The 13,742-nt window shown below is 50.3% G+C and overlaps 1 protein-coding gene across 8 annotated transcripts in view; it reads right to left on the bottom strand.

Annotated features, from left to right (window-relative positions):
* Nucleotides 1-13,742, bottom strand: part of ANKS1A (ankyrin repeat and sterile alpha motif domain containing 1A) — a 74,177-nt gene that overhangs the window by 42,573 nt on the left and 17,862 nt on the right. For 4 of the 8 annotated variants that reach the window (XM_064399073.1, XM_064399064.1, XM_064399065.1 and 1 more), the window contains exons 4-10: nucleotides 12,018-12,080; nucleotides 7,533-7,829; nucleotides 6,857-6,932; nucleotides 6,474-6,575; nucleotides 5,157-5,252; nucleotides 4,876-5,072; nucleotides 3,312-3,404 (exon numbers count right to left, since the gene is read on the bottom strand). In XM_064399073.1, the coding sequence (XP_064255143.1) occupies nucleotides 3,312-3,404; nucleotides 4,876-5,072; nucleotides 5,157-5,252; nucleotides 6,474-6,575; nucleotides 6,857-6,932; nucleotides 7,533-7,829; nucleotides 12,018-12,080 (924 nt within the window). Of the gene's footprint in view, nucleotides 1-3,311; nucleotides 3,405-4,875; nucleotides 5,073-5,156; nucleotides 5,253-6,473; nucleotides 6,576-6,856; nucleotides 6,933-7,532; nucleotides 7,830-11,743; nucleotides 11,885-12,017; nucleotides 12,081-13,742 lie in introns of those variants that run through there. The other 4 variants (XM_064399074.1, XM_064399068.1, XM_064399070.1 and 1 more) reach the window with 3 other exon arrangements.

Here is a 13,742-nt window from a genome sequence, read left to right as displayed (position 1 = left end):
CGTGCTGCTCTCACACGTGCTGGTCTGCACTGATGCCAAGGATGATGGGCACTGGATACCCTCGTGTGCCATGCCAGTGCTGAAGGGGGTAACTGGCCACCAGGGCACCCTGCCAGCACAGTCAGCTGCCTTTCAGCACCATCTCCTGGCCAGACCCTGGCAGACTGATGCAAACCTGTCCCAGGAGCTGAACATGACCCAGGAATGCACCCTAAGAGGCTCCAAGAGAGTTGGGGAGGGACACGGAATGAGAGAAAATTGTGAATGCCCTGGAAGTGTTCAAGACCAGGGCTTGGAGCATCCTGGCTGAGTGGAAGGTATCCCCAGCCCATTGGGACTGGATGATCTTTAAGGTCCCTTCCAGCCCAAACCACTCTGACCCCATGTGTGACTATCTCCAACCACAGTGGGACAAATCCAAGGCAGAAAGCAAACAATCCAAACAATCCCTACCTGCTGCCAGGACAGGGAACAACAGGTCTGAACAAAATGTGCCTCCAGGGAGGGCTCCTACTGCTCAGAGCCCTGGGCCTGCCAGTGCCTCACCAGCAGAGCACAGCCCACCTCCTGCTTCTCCCCAGAGTGAAAGCACCAGAGCTGCTCCAAGGGCAAACTGGTGCCCACCTGCTGCAACCCAGCCAGGAGCTCTGGAAGCTTAAAGGAGTCTTGCAGAGGCACCCAAGACTCAGCAGCACAGAGGATTCTGATATCCATGTGTTGTTCTGCATGAACCCACCTGGCTTTTAATGTGACTTTCCCAATGGGAGGAAATGGGCCATGTCTGGCATGGGAAATATTTATTTATTCTACCTGTTTTATCAGGATCTGCCAGGCAGATCTGCTCCTTTCCAGGTGAAGGAGCTCATAATGAGCAAATTAGGGAAAAACTCTGACCAGATGGTGGCACAAAACCGTCAGACCAGAACAGCAGGTAAGAGGTTCTTGACAGTGATCTTGGACAAATCCTGCCCAGCAGCAGCCTGTTAGCACAGCAGCAGCCTGGACCTTCAGCCAGGCTCTGGTCCCTCCTGACATTCCTGTGGATGATGATTCCTGTGCTGTCCTCTTTAAGTGCACCAAAGGCAGAAGCTCTCCAGCAGCACACAGTTCCCAGCTTCTACTCTGAACTTTCACAGACCTGGTGACTCTTGATTTTCTCCATCTCTCATCCTTCCAAGCTCCAGGTTCAAATTCACTTAAAACAAAAGATCATTGCTGGAGAAACCTGCTTGCTCTGTGGGCTTTGTGAGCAGGAGCAACACCACCAGTAAAGCTTTCTCCCAATTCAGCTTTTAGTTCTTCATGTAAAAATGTTCATTGCTAGCAAAGCCCAAAAATAAGATGCTGTGAATAATGAGGATGCTCTTTAAGGTGTACTTAATCCACAGCAGAGGACTTTGACAGACTTTTTAAAGGGTAACTCATCTCTTCCTCTCTTCTCCCTCCCCAGAGCTGCAGACCAAACTCCTGGAGCCAACGTGGCGCCTTGTCCTTGATCTGCACTTCCCTTCCGGAGACAAGCAGTAAACAGCTGGAACTGAAGTTTAATTTGACAGTGCAGATTCTCACTCAGCTCCAAACCCAGAAGGTTTCTGCAGATAGTGAAAGGCACCACTTAAGCACCTCCAAACAATTAGCTCCTTTGCCTGTTTGTACCAATGCTCTTCCGTGATGAAAGTGAAGTTTCTTGTTTATGCTCATCTGTTTTGACTGATAGCCCCAGCTTGGCAAGGAATAAAAAGACTACTTTGGAAAAGTAGAGTTTGGCCCAACCCCAGAACACTCAATGACTAAGTGTCCTGGCTCCAATGGCAGAGCAGGGCTAGAGGGTGGCAGATTGGGATGCTGCAGCAGAATGTTTACAGCATTCCTGGAGCATGTGCACACCTGCCTGGCCCAGGGAGAGGTGATAAAAGATGGGCAAGAGTCAGAAAAGCAGAGCAGGCCAGGAGGAACAAGCAAAGTGAAAGGATCAGCCCCAAAATCCTCATCAGTGTGTCCAAAAGGTCATTTCCAGGCAGCCACACGCTGCCTGTAAGTTTTGTCACTGAAGTTGGTCACAAATCAAGGTCTCCCCAGCAAGTCACTCTGCCATTTGCCAGCAAGATTCCCTTTAATGGACTGTGCTTCCAAAGCCATTAAAGGCAGGACAGCACAGCAGGTGTTTGATAATTAAACATGGCAAGAAAGCTCAGCAGAAATGGCCAGGGCACGTTTCCCTCCCGCGTGTTTATTGTCATAAACAAGTTCAGCTTCCCAATTACTCCATGACCTGCTGCCCAGCTCTCCTCTGCCAGAGCCAGGCACAGGACTGGGTACCACCCCCTGCATTTGATCAGCAGTGCAGGGATTAATCCACAATGTCACATCCCAGTTCCTGTTCACACACAGCTCACAGTTTACTCCCTCTCTGCAGTCAGTTCTTCTACAGCAGGCCACGTTCACCCCTGTCTCATGTGGATTTGACACTCTCCAGAAAACAGAGCTCATTTATGCCTTGCAGAACTCCAGCAGATCAGCACACTCAAAGAAAGCACCTGCAGAAGCAGAGCCTGCTCTGACAGCAGAGGTGGCACACGCTCCATGAGCTCCACACACAACCCACTGCCTTTGGGAGAGCACAGAAATCCACAGCATTTGGATTTGCTTTGAAGCTTTTCCTGGGTGTCAGCAGAAGTTGCCAAGGCACACTTGTGGTTTCCCAGAGCTGTGTCTCTCAGAGTCCTTACATCTGAGGTTCACAGCAGGTGAATAAGACGAGCAACAGGAAGCCCCAGCAGCAGCAATGTGACATGGGAGAGCTCGAGTTCCATCAGAATGCAGCTCACATGCACTGACCCCTGCAGCTTTAACACATGCTGGGCCAGATCCTCAGCTGAATTCAAGGCCCTGATCCCTGCTCATGTCAGTGGGACCCACAAGCCCATACAGCTCCTGCACAGCTGGGAGCTCAGAGGAAGCAGGAACTCCCAGCCCCTCTGTGCTCCAGTCCAGCTGAAGATGCCTGTGGTGGGATCATTACTAGAGGGCAATGGTCCACATCCCAACGTGGGTCAGAAAAATCTCTTCCTAAGGGAATTCTCAGCCAAGAATAGGAAAGTAAGGCTGAAGGTCAACTCTGAGGTGCCCTGGAAGAACCAGACAAAGGAAGTTCCCATGGCAAGGGACAGCAGCAGTGCTGTGGAGGGAATACTTCACATTCACAGCCCAACGAGCACAGGAGCTAACAGCACCCTTGGCTCCTCCCAAACTATTAAAACTGACGTTTAAACCACTCTCCCATGAAACACCCCAGAGCAAGCCCCATGTACCTCACTGGGAGCACTGTGGCCTGTCTTCTTCTCCACATTCTGCTCCTCCTCTTCATCAGGCGGGGGCTTGGCCGGCGGGGGAGGACGTTCTCTCTGCAGGTGAGACAGACACTGTCAGCTCATCCCTTCTGCCCCCCAGCTCTATGTCCCCACTGCTGTGGATGCAGCAAGAACCTCTTAAATTAATCTGGGTGGAGGAGAAGTTTAGCCCTAACAGCCCAGAGCTGGGCAATGGCTGCTGCCTTTCCTCCTCCTCTTCCTCAGGACACTGATCTGGTCCCACTGGTCTCACTCAGACCCAAACCAGCATCTCCAGAGCATTACACAGGGCAGTGAGCAACGAGCTGATCAGAATAAAGGGCTTGTGGCTTAGTGAAACTGATCCCAGAGGCACCTTTTTATAGTGGAAAACTCCAGGGATCAAGAAAATAAGCTGCACTGCTCTCCTCCAATATGCCAGGATTGCAGCTGGGCAGCTGGGGCTGCTGCCTGGTCCCGAGCACAGCCCAGGGCCACCTCCTGCCCAGCCACAGCTCCATCTAATGGCAAAGGGAGCAGCAGAGCTGCACTGCTCAAACTCCAGCCAGCTACTGCAGCATGTCCCTCTTCCTGCTCTCCTTTCACTGCAGTTCAGCTCTTGTCTTTCCTTACTTGTGACAGAACTGAGCTCATTTCAGCATCAGCACAGGACAGTGACAAGATCTGACCAGTAACAGGACTGCCAGAGAGATCTGCCCAAAATGTGCACCATCTAAAGCTTATGTCTCATTTCTATTCTGCTTGCTCTCAGCACAAGCCAAAGGCTGCACCTCTTTGCACAGAGGGGAACCATGGTTACTGTGCCCCCAGCAGTTTAATTGTTCACTGCTGCTCTGCCTTTTGTCCAAAAAGGCCTCCACAGAGCAGGCTTTGGAAAACCAACCAGAACACAGAGCCTGAAGCTGACCCAGCACTGCAGGGCCCATGGCCCATCTGCCCCACAGCAGCCTTCCTGCTGAGTGCTACCAGGGCAGCAGATGCAGCTGACAGAAGGTGAGGAAGACTTCTCTGGGGACAGTTCCAGGAGCTCTGTGCTGCTTTGTAAAGCCTGGAGTACCCTCTACAGAGCTCTGCAAGTAATACACAAAAAAAAAACCAAACCCTTCCACCGACAATTACTTTCCAACAGGTTATTACAGATAATTTCCTGATAGCTTTAGCTGTGGTAAAGCAGTGAGACATGAGAAGATGCTCCACACAAGTCTGCAGAACTTTTTTCAGGACAAGAAGTCAGCCCTTCTGCAAAATGTAATCTCCTGACAGACCAAGATTCACTGGCACCTGTGCACTGCCAGAAAACAGAAGGATGCAACACAAGGAGAAATGAAGTTAATTTCTTTTAAGTTCATTTCTTTTGCTTTAGGCAAACCCAGTGAACAGGGTAAGGAAGGAGAGGCACCTGCCTGCTCTCATCAACGTCAGGGAAGGATTTAAAGCCTTCCTCAAGCTTGGGCAGCCTGCTGCAAGACCCCACCCTGCAGGCCAGCCCCCTGTGCCTCTAGAGCAAGCAGGGGGAGCTACATACAGGCCTGACTGCAGCTGCTTTGAGGCCACTGGGCTCAGCTTCCTTGTTCCCAGAGTCGCGGTCGGACGACCTCCCGCTGGCCAGGCTGTCCAGGGAGTGGCAGGACGTGGCGTTGTACAGAGCCTCATAGGGGCTCTCCTCTTCAGGGTGCACATCGAAATCCATGATCAGCTCCGTGACAGCTTTGTCCACGTCACCTGCAGGGGGAAGAGACAGATGGGGTTGTCCCCTGGATCTCCTGGCATGGTGCTGGCAGGGAGAGGAATGCTGGTGATGCCCACCCTGAGACGTCCGGCCTGAGGGGTCGGTGGCTGGGGCGAGCGGGGCTGGAGCAGATTTCTCCACAGCTTTGGCACTTTTCTTCCCAACGGTGTAATCTGCAAGGGGGGTGGGGGACAGGGTCAGCTCACGTCAATCTGGCTTTCTGTCCCCTTCAGCACATGGCACTTCCTCCCTCGTGGGTGGAAGGCCAACTGTCAGCTTATTAAGTGTCCAAAAAAAAACAAAACCAACATTATTAAAACTTGCAGCTCAGATCCCAAAATAGAAGCAGGCGGCCTCTTTAATCACAGGCACAAGGGTAGGGATGGTTCTTTGAACTTTCAGAGTCTTTAATCAGAAAGCTGCAAAGCTGCTGCACGGACACAGAGTCACGGAGCAAATTTGTGTTGTAGATACAAACTCCATCACTGAACAGAGTCATAACAAGAGAAACCAATTCCAGCTGCAGCCCCCAACCACAGGCAAAGCCAAACACATTCAGCTGATGCAACATCCAACAGCAGCTCCCTCCTGGGGAAAACTAACAGCCTTTATCTGCAACACCTTCAGTTTTAAAGCCCATCTTTGTCTTCAGTTTCAGAATAAAGCTCAAACATTCCAGCCTCACAGGCACAGCTTAGTTAAAAGTCTGAGAAGTGCTTTGAACCTGCAAAGCTCCCAAATGCTCAGCATGAATAACACACCCCAGCTCCAAATCCTTCTGATCCTCCCCACAGCTGAGAGGAAATGCAGACAGCGTAATTACAAGGTATGAATTTAGCCAAGATGTCACATTTCATTCCCGAATTTGGACAGACACAATGGACCAAGCTCCTTTATAAAACACAAGTAATCAAGGCCTTTTCTGTAAATCTCATCTGCAAATTCCATGCCCAAGCCTCACAAGGAGGCGAGGAGCAGGATGTGAGATCTGTGGACAGTGATTTGCCTACACAGACACGTAAAGGGGAGTTGCACCAGAACCATTTCTAAAGCTGTTACTTTGCATTCTGCAAGCAGATTTAGGCTATCCTTAATTTTAATTAACTTCTAAAGTGAGCTAAACAAAGCTCAATTAAGCCCATTTAAACTGTAAAAGTCACGCCACACTCTCTCAGCAAAGGGCTAATCCTCCTAAATCCCCCCAAGTCCTCCTCCAAACATTTGGTCTGGAGAAGCTCACCCCAGTGTTTCAGCACTGGTTCTTCCAACACATCCTGAAACTGCCTTGATTTCAGCACTCTCCAGGTCTAGAAAAGCACATCCTGTACCTGCCCTGGCAGAAGCAGCACCCCAAGCTTTCCCCTCCTCCCCAGAGACAGAGCTGCATTACCCACCTTCAATGAGAGCTGCTATGTGCTGGCTTTTCTGGGAAGGAAGCTCCCTCACAATGTCCAGAGCAGTCAGGCCTCTGTTATCCTTTATGTTCACATCAATACCTGTGGCCACAGGGGTACAGAGGGCAAAAGCAAGAATATTGTCTAACTATGTGCAGGTTTGTGTATTTCATCAAGTCACGTTTGTGATCAGCACTGGGGGGAGCTAAAAGGCACTAGAGACAAATCTAAAGCCAAACTCCAAGAGCCAACTTCTGCTATATCCTGCTCCAAGGAGCTCTGACAGCTGGATGGAGAAACCTGCTGCACTAGAAAGGGATTTCCTCAAGCTCTGGGTGAAGGGATCACCACATTAGTGCTTCAAAGGGGGAACATTCTCTCACCTGCAGCCAGCAATATTTGTACCACATCTGTCTTGCCAAACAAAGCAGCTTCGTGCAAAGCACTGCCTTTCTCAGTCTGCAAATTAAATGGAAACATAGCATGAAGCCAGACAGCAGGGAATGGTGAGGGAGGCATGGCTTAGAGGGTTACAGAAGCAATAAATACACGGCGTTGTACACGAGGTGTGGGCAGCACTACCTATGGCTGAGGACGGACTGTCAACGTTATTACAATGCTGAGGATGTGGGATGGAAAAATGGGGATGGTTCCATCAGAGACACCAAGAAAGGGCCTTCTACAGCTTGGCAAGAGGTCGTGTCCTGACAAGGAAAAACAAGACCCACATCCAAGCCATTGCTGTGAAAACAGCACATTCACAAGTGGCTTGATAGGAAGAGACACGTTTGCCTATCAAGAGCTCGCAGCACTGCAGGGCAGCACGGCCACAGGGTCTTTGTCTCTCTCACTCTGTGTCTGGGGCTTTGCCCAGCCCCTGAGCAGGCGTGAGGCATGCACAGCAGCCGAGTCCCTCCGGGCAGCCTCCCCGAGCAACCCAGAGCTGCAGAGACAGCCCAGCAGAACACGAAGCTCTCCTCAGCTCCTGCGAGTGCTCCCTCTGCGAGGAGAATTGGTGGAGCTCTCCAACCCCCAGCCCCGCTCAGCCACAGCACACACCTGGTAGTTGCTGTCCATGCCAGCATCCAGGAGGACGTGGACCACAGCTTTGTGACCGTTCCTGGCTGCCAGGTGCAGCGGGGTGTGCTTCTTAGTGTTGCAGCTCAGCAGGTTGGGGTGGGCGTTCAAGAGCATCTTGACCACTTCCAGCCTCCCGTAGAGCGCCGCCAGGTCCAGGGGGGTCTCGAACTTGTTGTTGCGCATGGTGGGGTCGGTGAGCTCCTCCAGCAGCACCTTCACCACCTCGGTGTGGCCGTGCTGGGCCGCGCAGTGCAGCGCTGTCTCGTTGTCGTTGTTCTGAGGGGCACAAGGGGCAGCGCGTCAGGGCCGGGCCGCCCTCATGCTCCGACATTTAAATTTAAAAATGAGACCAAAACAAAGCACTGGGGAAGCAGAGAGCCCAGTCTGAAGCAGCCTGAGCAACGTGTCACCGTCTCCATGGGTGTTTAGTGTCCCCTCACAAGGTCACTGATCGGCCAGCCCAGCCACAGCTTCAGGGATGTGCAGAGCAACGCGCCGCAGCTGTGGGAAAGAGGGACTACAGAGGGAGCAGCCTGCCTTCCAAGCACCAGGGCAGAATCCAGGGGCCATGCTGAAGTTTAGGGGTGTTCAGCCATATCCAGGTTCCCATTAATGCTGCTGGCACCCGGGAAAGGCAGTCTGGTGTCTTGGCAGCATCCCACACTTCAAGGTGCCATAAAAATAAAAGGCAGGCAGCCTGTTGTGTGAATTCTATTTGCTGGAGCTTCATCATAACTTTAGATTTAAACTTCAATTGTTTCAAATCCTACTTATCCTGGTTATAACAGTCATTCCACCTCTGCAATTCTGGCTGTTTAGAGACAGGGTGCACCCAGCCCCATGCAATTTGTGAACCAGAGAACCGTGCAATTCCACCACTGCAGGAACCAGCCAGGGCTCAGGTCAGCTGAGGGAAGCAATGTCTCAGTGATAAGGGAGCACCCTCAGCTGGAAGCCAGACCCAAACCAGAGCGTGCAGGAGCAGCCAGGCTAAGAACCAGCAATGCAAAGCCCAAAGATGAGCAATTCAACACCCCACATGTGTAGGTGCAAAATAGGAACATGGCCAGATCTAACAGAGCCTTTTCTCAAATTAAGTTCCTCTCAAGTTTCTAGTTTTACTACTGTGTGTCATCCAGATTCTGGTATAAGCACTTTAGAAACAACTATCTGACAATATAACCCCCCAAAAAATTTAATACAGTTACACACTTCAACTGAGAGAATCGTGGTTGAATTTGTCATTTTAACAGCATTTCCAATAAAATAAACAGAATGTTCTTGTCCTGCTGGAGGCAGCAGCACCACTGCAGAAGGGAATTTGATCCCTGCCTGCTGTGAGAGCACACACATGCCTCGGGACACTGCTCAGTATTTTGCACCATGTCACAAACTCGTGAGGCTGCACGAGCACCCGGATCGTGCTGAGGTGCTCAGCCACTCTCAGGCTCCCAGGAGTCCTGTCAATCCCCCAGCTGTTTGTAGCTGGCTTTTGCATCACTTCTCAGCCACGGGCAAAGCAGGAGGGGAGCAGGAGCTGGGAGAGGCTCTGGCAGCTGCAGCTTGCAGGGCAGTGAAGGGAAGGAGCAGAACCAGGCACGTGCAGGGGGAGAGGGCAAAGCATCACTGCCAGCACAGAAGGTCCAAGGCAAGCAGGCTCCATCCTGGGGGGAAGCACAGACACGTGGACAGAGGGTACTGCAGGATACACAAGTCTGCACAAAAAATATACAAAGGGAGTGAGAGGGGACAGAGTAGAGAACACCAGAGCTCACACCTGCCCCTCAGCTCACGCTGCTGCTCTCGGGCACTCACAGGGCTGGCAAATCCCATTATTCCTGTTTGGCAGGGCTGGGAGTGCAGGGATCAGGGAGCCCACCACAGCTGGGCACAGGCTCTCAGCCTGCCCTGTGGCATGAGGAATCCTCACTGCCAGGCCTGATGAGCCCAGCCCCTCTGAGCACTGGATCCCCAGAGCTGTGGGGGCACAATCTGCTCGTGCCAGGCCAGCCCTGGCTCCTGGGAATTTCCCTGGCTAGGACTGCCCCCCTCTCCTTTCTCCCTAGCACAGGGTATGTATGCCTCAGAGGGCTTTAGAGCATTCAGTAGCTCCAAGCACCTGCCTGAGGGCTCAGAAATGGGAACACAACACTATTTAAAAACATAATTGTTGGAGACTTCCCTCATCTTCCCTGCAATTCAGTCCAATTTTCACTAAGCAGATTGGGGCTCCAATGCTCGAAGCAAAATCCCCAGACTTTCCTCCTGCAGCAGAGATCACCAGGCAATAAAACTCCCCTGAATCATCACAGCAAGTCTCTCCCAGTTCCAGACTGTGCAGTGGAAACTCCCACTATTGCCTGAGTCTTTACTGCCTCCATTTTGGGAGAGTTCTGAGCAGCCAAAAATACTACAGCTCTTTCAGGCAGGGGAGTTTGCTCCCTTCCTGCATCACCTCTCCAGGCACAAACCAGTGCTCAGACCTACAGATGGATCAGAGATGGAAAAGGAAAATTCCATTCCAGCTGCCAGAAGGCACATGGCTTCAAATTTCAGAACTACTTAGAAAAATAGAGCACTCAGGAGGGCTGAGGGGCTGCATTCCTGCAGGAATCCTTGCATCCCCCCAGCTCTCAGCTGGAAGAGAGGAGCTGGGAGCAATGCCCATCTGCAGAGCACAAACAGGACATGAGCAGGGATGGTTCTGCTTTCTTATGTGCTCCAGCACAGGTTACAAGGCCTGTGAATGTGATAGCACTCACCACACACAGCCCTGCTGCTCCTCACTCCATGCTCAAGTGGAAATCCACAGCTCCTTCAAGTGCTGTGTCCATTCTGCACCCCCTGCTCCCAACACACAGCTCTGACTGAGCACTTGGTTTGAATAAGGGAAAGATTTCTGACCTGCAAAGATCTGAAAGGTTGAACAAACTGCCAAAGAAAGGCCACAGAGCTGTCCTTCTCTCAATTTCTTGACAAAATTGGTGGGCAAACCCTGGTCAGGAATGGTGAAGGAGATTTGATCCTGCCCCAGGGTTGGGGAATGTGGCTACACGGCTCTTCCCACCTTATTTCTAAATTCCTTGGTAGGATTTTTGTCAGTGGCTGAGTGTCCAACAGAGTCCTGCCCTATTGACAATCTGCTGTTTGGCTGCTCCTGAGAAAATGCCAGTCTGTGTGACAGGTACAACTCCACATCTCCTCACCACAGCTGGCCAGGAACTGGTGCAAAGCTGCTCACAACTTGTGATGAACCCAACACCTGTGTGTAAATCACCTCTCTCTCTTTAAAACCAAAGCAGATTCCCAAAATCTGTCTTGCTCTAGAGAGCACCTCAGCCATTGTGAACACTGAACTGAGGTTTTAAATAATGCACTTCTCCACAGTACAAAACCCCAATTAGCAGACTCTGTAAACAAAAATTCACAAAAAAGGGAACTCCCTGAATATTCCCTCTTTACATTCCTTCCTCATTCAACATCCCAGTACTGGAGTGTGTAAGATTTTACTTGGTTATTGAGAATGTTTTAGAAAGCTCCTTTCAGGCAACTGAACTGGATCCAAAATAACTGGCTGGAAGCAGCTGTGGCATGGTGGCTCATGGCAGAGGTGTCTCAGGACAGAGCAGCAGATTGTTTGCCACCCCTGGATTGTAGATTCACAAGAAATAAAACTGAAAAATGGTGTCTGAGAAACCACCACCAGGAATTTGATCTTCAATATCCCAGTATGGATAGGAAGCTTCTTCAACAGCTCAGTCTCAGCACATTGCATAAGCTGATGTTGTGTCTTTTGTAGCTCAAAACAACTGAAAACAAGAGAGGAGCAAAACAGGCCAGAAAACAGGAACAGGAGACCAGGGCTGAAGGGTCAAATGACACCACAGACTGAACATCAAAAGAGAGACTGATGTAATAAGCAGGACATGGAGGACTTGGGAAGGGAGGCAGGAACATCACTGCCCTCCCTTCTCCCCACCACCACCACCACAGGAATTAACTGTCCATTCAAACAACACACAGAGCATTATGCATGGTAGGAGAAAAGGCATAAAAATTCACTCCAAACAGCCCACAGAGAAAATGCAACCATGGTTAAGCAGGGGGGAAAAAAAATCCTTCTCTTTGCATTTATCAGCAACATCAGCACATGAAACAAAACCTAGAACATTTAATTGAGGTAACATTACCTTTGGGAAGTCATCCAGCCCAATCAAGCAAACTGACCATCACTGCGAGTCCTACAAGGCTAAGCAAGGAAGGAGCCCCCAGGAAAGTAAGGAAAAGCTTTCCTTTAATTATGTTTCTACAACTGCTTTGAAGAGAGAAACCCACAGTAAATCAATGGTCCCATTTTGCTTTTCCCCAAGCAGCTGCAAAGTGAACAGGTATTATTGCACCTGGAAGCACGCGAGTGCAGCTTGGAGTGATGATGCAGTGAAATGCTGGCAGCAAAGTACACACCTTGGCATTGATATATGGGTCAAAGGGGCCGTACTTTTTGAGTTCTTTGATCTCAAGAGCATTCTACAAAAAGGAAGAGGAGAAAGAAAAAAATGTGATAATGAAATGGGTGAGATACAGCAACAAAGCAATGGGTGACTCCGAGGGGTGGAATGGCAGGACACAGCATCTTGTTCCAGGCAGAGCCATGGCCAGCAGAAGCCATTCCAGCTGGGATTGCTGTAACCTGGACCAGGCTCCAAGCACAGCCTCCTCAGCTGACTTCTCTCAATTAACAGGGTTCCTACCGAACAGACATTAATGAAACATTACCTGCAAGGTTCATACTAAGCTCGGGATTTTTGCAAAGATCACTCCTCTAGCTGCTCTACTCAGAGCACAGCATTCACACTATGGGCTCTCACACAATTCTTGTCAGATTCATTGAAAGGGTTACCTGCACTCAAGCCCATGTAATCAGACTGACTGCCTGCAGCTTTGCCTGGAGACATCCTTAACCACAGTCCCAAACTGCAAAACTGCCACCAGAGACATCAGAACACACATTCCTCATGATTCCTGCTCCGTAGAGGAATGACAGAGGGTTGCACTACAACCAGATTTTTCATTCCATGATGTTTTAGCAGCAGTTATCCCTAGGGCAGCCTGGTGCATCGATTTACCCATCCTGGGAAACTCCAGTGTGGCACTTGGGTCCCCACAAAGAAGGACTGGGACTCCTAAACCTGCCTGTCAAAGGAGTTTGCTCCCCAGCTTCTGAAAAACTACCATGGAGTAAATCAACAGAAGGGACTCCACAGCTGCTCACCCTGACTGTGAGCTGAACTCAGGCCAGGGTGTCTGACCCACCTGGGAATTACCTCTGGAACAAATGTCCAGGTTTAGCCAGCTGGCACCAAGGCAGGCAAACCTATTTTGGTTTATTTCTTTCCTCCTGAAAGAACACCTGAGTGGTTTAGGAGTTGATTCCCATGGTCTTCAGATGTTCCTGCCTTAGGGACAGGACAAGCACAGCCCACTGCAGCTTTAGCCACTGCTCTGGGCCTGTCACTGTGCTCGACTCACCCAGGAGGGGCAGCTCAGTGGCAGCACTCAGCTGGCCTCATTCATGAAACCAGTTCCTGCAAACAAAATTCTACAACAACAGGAATATTTGGGCCTTCCAACAGTAGCATTTCAGAAGTTGTGTGGAATTTAAGACACCTCTGATGTCCATGGGCAGTTCCAAAGGAGCCAGCCCTCTGCAGGGGACACAGCTGCCTTGTACCCCTCACTCCCTCTGCACCCCAGACCAAAACCATCAGCTTGACAAAAGGAACAAATCCAAGAGGCTTTTTTTTTTTTTTTTGCCTGATTGCAAAAATAATTCTTTAAGATTAAGCTAGGGATTTATCTGGGGGCAAGTAGTGTTAAAATTATCTTAGAACTTACAAATTAGTGAACTGGAGCAAGTGCCAGAGACAAGCCAGGAGAGCAGCTAAGAGAGCACGGCCAAAGAGACTGAACAAAGCTGCTTGGATTAGTTCCCAAAGGAGGGAGCCAATGGATCCTCTGCAGAACTAGAAACCTGCTCAGCTATCCAGCAGCTGAAAGGAAAACTGTGGGTTAGTTTTAGAAGCCCAGAAGCAGGAGAGCACATCCTAAGTGCTGAGCAGTTCTCACAATTATGTGTCTGTCTATGAAACTTAAATACCTTTTCATCCTACCACTAACTCAGAACTGAAT

This window comes from Passer domesticus, chromosome 25 (assembly GCF_036417665.1).
Source record: "Passer domesticus isolate bPasDom1 chromosome 25, bPasDom1.hap1, whole genome shotgun sequence".
NCBI classification, from domain to species: domain Eukaryota; kingdom Metazoa; phylum Chordata; class Aves; order Passeriformes; family Passeridae; genus Passer; species Passer domesticus.
The sequence above is the reverse complement of the archived record's forward strand: the minus strand, read 5'-3'. Positions and strand labels throughout refer to the sequence as shown.